General features: G+C 41.0%; 1 protein-coding gene across 1 annotated transcript in view; it reads right to left on the minus strand.

The window, feature by feature from the left end:
- Nucleotides 1-2,817, minus strand: part of LOC138968682 (uncharacterized) — a 10,944-nt gene extending 8,127 nt beyond the window's left edge. The window contains exon 1 of the mRNA XM_070341281.1: nt 2,511-2,817. Coding sequence (XP_070197382.1) covers nt 2,511-2,574 — 64 coding nt within the window. The 5' untranslated portion in view covers nt 2,575-2,817. The remainder of the gene's footprint in view (nt 1-2,510) is intronic.
- Nucleotides 2,818-6,393: the final 3,576 nt, after the last annotated feature.

The following is a 6,393-nucleotide window of genomic DNA, read 5'->3' on the forward strand; positions in this document are numbered from 1 at the left end:
CAGTAGTCATTAGAACTACTTTCCTCCAATATCGATGCAGAGTCACAAGTGTCTAAGCCAATCAGAAGAGACCTTTAGCTGGCCTTATTTGGGGTTGCTTTTCAACTCTGATCATTGACGTCTTTTTTGTAGGTCCTGGGTGCAGTGAAACCGCTTGTTGGCAAAAAGTCTGATGTTCAAAGAGGGTATGTTCAACAATCTCAAGGGGTGTATAATCAGGTCTGAAGAATGTGTGAGGCAAAAATGGGATCATTTGGTCTTTTAGGAATGGAGTTACGGCCATTCTTTCGTGGAGACTGACATTTTCATGAAAGAGAAGGGCAGTCTGGGTTTCACAGTTTGGTCACTGACTGCCAAACTCGTGAATAAGTTTTGGTAAAACGGTTTCTGCATAATATGTATGTGACAATGGTCGAAAAATACAACGAATAGCCCTGTTTCTGCTTTGAAAACCTCGCTTACAAATTTGATGCATTTCGTCATTTTGGTCTAGACACGCGTTGTTTCTGTGTTTTCTGGCACTAAAGTAGAAGGAAACCAAAGTCTCATAATCAGTGATTACAGTAATAACAAATTTGGGTCTACTGGGTTCACAACGGTTGAGCAGATCGCGTGCGAGACTGAGGACCCTGATGGTCCTTCCGTTCCCTTGTCAGCTAATGAGGTAACCATTTTGCGGCCAGCTTTTGAAGCGGAAGATCATTGAGTAGAACTCTCTGGATTGTTCCATATGAAAGTTGAAGTTTTGCTCTTTATATCCGCATGTACACTTTAATCTTAGTTCTTAAATGTTGACACAGCAGCTACATTATTCTCGTTTAAAGCGCTCTTCGGAAGTCTTTTTGGCTTGTCAGAGTTATTCCCCTTTTCCCTAGTTTCAATTTCCCTTTTCTTTTGTCAGATCAAGTTGTCGAATATGGAACAGCTTTGATTCATGTAACATTCTTCAGCTTTGTAAACATGTTCGTTGTACCATTACCCAGCTACACTCTTCAAAGAAGTGAAGATTTTCATGGTGCTTGACAAAAGACCCCGTTTTGAAGCACAACCCAAAAGTTACGTATTTTAAAATCTCGTCATGTATGACGTAGTAACCAAATGACGTTGTCTGTTGGAGGTATACCAGTTAAATGTTTGGCCTTTCACATGATGTATTACTTTTTATGATCAGTGGCCTCAGACTTGTATAATCGGGGTTTGACCATTTTGTTTGGATCATACCTCGTAGCATAAAAGTGTGATAATTTAGCATAAAAGTCAGATATATCAGCATACTGCACAACTTTCAAGCACTATTAACATTTTTCTGCTAAGTGTGCATGACTACTGGGTATCAAACCTTCTTGTGTAGGTTCTTTTTATTTTTGTATTTTTCTTATTATTCAAGTAATCTTTGTATGGGCACAGCTAACACTGAAAAGGGAACTTTTTCAAGAGTTTCTTGATGCCTTACAATGGAAATTGAGTAGGTGGTGAGAACTATGAAATAGTTACAGAAGGAACATTGCCATGCATTCACCTTTAACTCTCCCACATTCTCCCACACGGCAACCCTTGGAAAAATAAAACAGTTGCAGGTTTAAACTTTGCCAAATAATAAGATAAATAAACTTCATCACAGTCTGATTTATTTATGATTGAAAAAAGAAACCCTGAAAATAGGACTATTCTATTTCAACAATACTTCAGATACTGAATACATTCTGAAGAAGCACACGGCATAACACATGTGAGCAAAAACCTGGCAAAGGTCTGTGGTTCTCTTCTCTTTTTTTCCCTTCCAATATCTCTCAGTGTGTCTGTGTCTGTGTCTGTGTATTGTCAGTCTGTCACATGTCTGTCTGTCTGTCTCTGAGTCCGTTCTTCTGTCCGTCTGTTTGCTTATGTCAACTGTCAGTGCTATGAACACAAAGGGCCGAGCACAAGAATCTTGCAGGGAAATCTTCGTCCTTCTTTTTTATTTGCGAAATTAAGTGAGTTATGTTAGCTTTTAACACACACACACACACACAAACACACAGACGTAATCTCTCTCTCTCTCTCTCTCTCTCTCTCTCTCTCTCTCTCTCTCTCTCTCTCTCTCTCTCTCTCTCTCTCAGTCTTGACCAAGTGGTGTCCCTCAGTCACCGGCAGACGAGGACAGATTGGATAATATAACAAAATACGTTTGATTGTATGCCTACTCTATTACCCTCGAAAATATTACTAGTCTTATCTTATCTATATCTCTTATATGTCTCTTCACAATCCTGTGCCACATGTTTGTTTTGAATGAAACTATACTGTGATCAAGAAGTTTATACTCAGTCCCCCTAATTTTACAGCCAGCACAATCTAAACAACAAAAATATTGTTCCTTCTACATGTATCATCAAAGCTGATCACTTTGCACAGAAAGAACCACAGTTTTCCCAACAGTATTGTCCCAAATCTTCTTCTAAAAAGTTGAATAAACCCCGAAGTCACTGAACTTTGACACCTGAGCCAAGTGTTAAACAAACTTCACTTACCTGCCAGCACACAGACTGCAAGGAAGGTGCACAAACACCACTTGACGTTCATCGTTACACCCATTAATGCACAGTCGTTGCACACCAAAACGCGAGACACCCTCAGGGGGGGAAAGATCTGTGCAGTGAATGGCCCCAGGGCTGCAATCTCTGACTCGGTGTCGCTAGCTACTTGTCGGATTTAGAGTGGGGGACATTTATTGTGGATGACCTAGATTTCCTCACAGCAGTGCGGTCTCCTCTGTGATCCCCCCAAAAGTTGGCATTCCGCCTGGCTACACTACACCCGCCGACCCTTCACGGTGTCCCCCCCGAAAATCTCTGTCCCCGTGAATGCGACACAGGCACTTGAAGGCGTTAGAACGACTATCTCTGAGTCAACGGTGTTGGACTTGGGCTTTGGTGCTGTCCGTTCTTCTCCTGCTGTCCGTCTTGCGATCTTGCTATGTGTGTGTGTGTGTGATTGTCTGTTGTTGTTACACCCCCGGTATAGGGGTGTGTATAGGTTTCGGTCGATGTGTTTGTGTGTTTGTCTTCGCATATAGATCTCAAGAATGAACGGAGCGATCGTCACCAAACTTGGTGAACAGGTTCTATACATTCCTGAGACGGTCCTTACAAAAATTGGGACCAGTCAAACACACGGTTAGGGAGTTATTCGTGGATTAAGATTCTACAAGGACTTATAGAGAAACATATTCATGGTCAAAGGGAAATAACCTTCTCAGTTGGTGGCAGTGAGAATGGGTGCAGTGAGAATGGTTATTTCCCTTTGACCAACGGGGGTGTTTTTCCTACCTCGAAGGAATTTCTTGTTTTATTCACTATCATGTAAACTTGGCCAAAAAATTATTGCAACAATTTTCGCACGTTCAGAAAAGCGTTAAACCACAATCCATTTTAATTGAACTTTATATGCTGGAAAAGGTAATTATGTCTACTTTTAAATATCATTTGATCGATTGATGGTACTTTGTATAGGCATCCCGTGGCAGCCTGTCAAACAAGGTCACCCTTAAAATCGACCTGACAAAAACCAATGCCCCGTATTTTAAAATCTGCAAAGAATCAGAATGTGCACATACCAAACACTTCTTTCTTTCTTTATTTGGTGTTTAACGTCGTTTTCAGCCGTTCAAGGTTATATCGCGACAGGGAAAGGGGGGAGATGGGATAGAGCCACTTGTTAATTGTTTCTTGTTCACAAAAGCACTAATCAAAAAATTGCTCCAGGGGCTTGCCGGCAACGTAGTACAATATATGACCTTACTGAGAGAATGCAAGTTTCCAGTACAAAGGACTTAACATTTCTTACATAATGCTTGACTAAAATCTTTACAAACATTGACTATATTCTATACAAGAAACACTTAACAAGAGTAAAAGGAACAGAATCCGTTAGTAACCTCTTACGACATGCTAGGGAGCATCGGGTAAATTCTTCCCCCTAACCCGCGGGGGGCCCAAACACTTCAGACTACCATTGGAAAGGCCATTCAATTTCCTGTTCAGAGCATTTTGTTTCATGCACCTTACGTCTTTAGTATTTGTGTAGCCTTTTGTCAAACGCGGTAGGTGTCAACCGTTTCAGAGGCCAAAAAAGGCACGTTTTGCGGCCATTTTTGAGGGGGTCCTCCACTGAGAGAGCCATATCTGCTCAAGTTTCTAATGAATTGCTTTGAAAATTTCAGAAGTTATGACCAATAGGCTGACCAGAATGTGTGAGGATTTTTGTGAACGTGTATATCAAACGTGTTTGTTTGTTTGTTTGTTTATTTGTTGCTTAACGTCCAGCCGACTACGCAGAGCCATATCAGGACGAGGAAGGGGGGGATGAAGGGGGCCACTTGTCAAGCGATTCCTGTTTACAAATGCACTAACCCATTACTTGTGTCCCAGCAGGCTTTAGTAAAACTAAATTAATACCTACTGGAAGATTACCAGTTTCCAGTATGTTAAAATAGGCTTAACCTATCTACTGCTGGACTTACATCAGAACACTAACAGATTAAACTATACATGAATCGCGAGACAAGCGGCAAGAGAAGAGATTTTTGGAAAAAATACAGGTGAATGAACAAGAAGGCAGAAAAAAGAAAAGAATTCATGAAGAAAAAGAGAGCATGACAGGAAAGAGGAACCAAAAATCTACCTAACAGCAAACTAGAAAGCTCCTGCGGTTCCAAAAACAGGAGGGGCCTTTAATTTCATAACCGCAGTGCTCCACTGCGGGAATCAAACGTGTTGTATTACGTAACTTTTCCGAAAGATCTAAACAAATATTCTTATTAATTCAGGGTTTAAGGACAAAAAAATCGTGACGTTGCATGCGAAGCAAAAAAATGGTTGAGGCAACTGGTGCCAAAGTTTCAGGCAGATCTGAGTGCTGGTTTACATTTGCTGAAGATGGGAACGCACAAGAAAAATTATCGATGATCGTCTTTTTTACTGCATACAGTCACCGTAGAGATATCAGTCCATGGCCTGTGCTGAGGTTATTTTTAGCCAGAGCGCTGTGCTGATTTGATAGTTATAAGAGTCTGCGGCGTGCGCGCGGTAGTGTGTGTGTGTGTGTGTGTGTGTGTGTGTGTGTACGTGCGTGCGAAAATTGTTGCAATAATTTTTTGGCCAAGTTTACATTGCAGAATAAAATGACCGGTTAAACACTGACACTAATCAGCCAAACAGAAAGCCAAGTTCCTTGTTAGAAAAAATGGACATAAAATCGATTCATTTACCGTCCTGAAAGAACACAAACTTAATATCAGATCTACACAAAAAAATTACAACCACCATTCCCACCAAAATTACATAAACTAATTGTCACTTGAAGTCAATAATCATACTTTAAGCATGAACTGGTCAGAAAGTAGAGGTCATGAATTTGATTTGCTAAGATAGAAAAAATATAACAAAACTGCTGAGTGCCTCTGCATAGCTGAAAATACTTTTCACCTGCTTTTGTTTGGGTCTTAGTCAGCCAGTAAATACAAGCACAAAGCAAAACACCTGCAGTGGATTTTCACCATCACTGATTTTCAGCACAAACCATGACCTCCACAACTGAGTTCATGTAGCTTGTTTTCCAGTGTGTGTGTGTGTGTGTGTGTGTGTGTGTGTATGTGCGTGCATGTGTGTATGTTCGTGTGTGTGAGTGAGTGCATATATGTGTGTGAGTGAGTGTGTGTGTATGAGTGTGTGTATATAGTGTGAGTGTGTGTGTTTGTGTGTGCGTGTGAGAGAGATAAGGAAGAAGGGAGAAAGAGAGAGATGGGATCTGTTTACCTCCTGAGTGTGTGTGTGTGAGTGAAAGGAAGAATTCGGGAGAAAAGAGAGATGTGATCCGTTTACCTCCTGAGTGTTTGAGTGTGTCTAGAACGTTCCTTTCCTTTTGAACCTGTTGTGTGAGGTACGAGAAACAAACACTGGGCGCCTGTACAGTTAAGGCTGAGGATTTCACTGTTGGACAATGTATATGGGACTGTGTGCATGTAACAACTTGTTCAACACATTTTGGTTGTTTTGATTCTCCACATAAATAATTCTATTACATAGAAAACAAGAAATTCCTCCGAGGTAGGAAAAACACCCCCGTCCTTACCATTCTCACTGCCACCAACTGAGAAGGTTATTTCCCTTTGACCATTAATATGTCCCTCTATAAGTCCTTGTAGAATCTTAATCCACCAATAACTCCCTAACCGTGTGTTTGACTGGTCCCAATTTTTGTAAGGACCGTCTCAGGAATGTATAGAACCTGTTCACCAAGTTTGGTGACGATCGGTCCGTTCATTCTTGAGATCTATATGCGAACACAAACACACAAACAAACAAACAAACACATCGACCGAATCCTATACACACCCCTATACCGGGGGTGTAA

This window comes from Littorina saxatilis, linkage group LG6 (assembly GCF_037325665.1).
Source record: "Littorina saxatilis isolate snail1 linkage group LG6, US_GU_Lsax_2.0, whole genome shotgun sequence".
NCBI classification, from domain to species: domain Eukaryota; kingdom Metazoa; phylum Mollusca; class Gastropoda; order Littorinimorpha; family Littorinidae; genus Littorina; species Littorina saxatilis.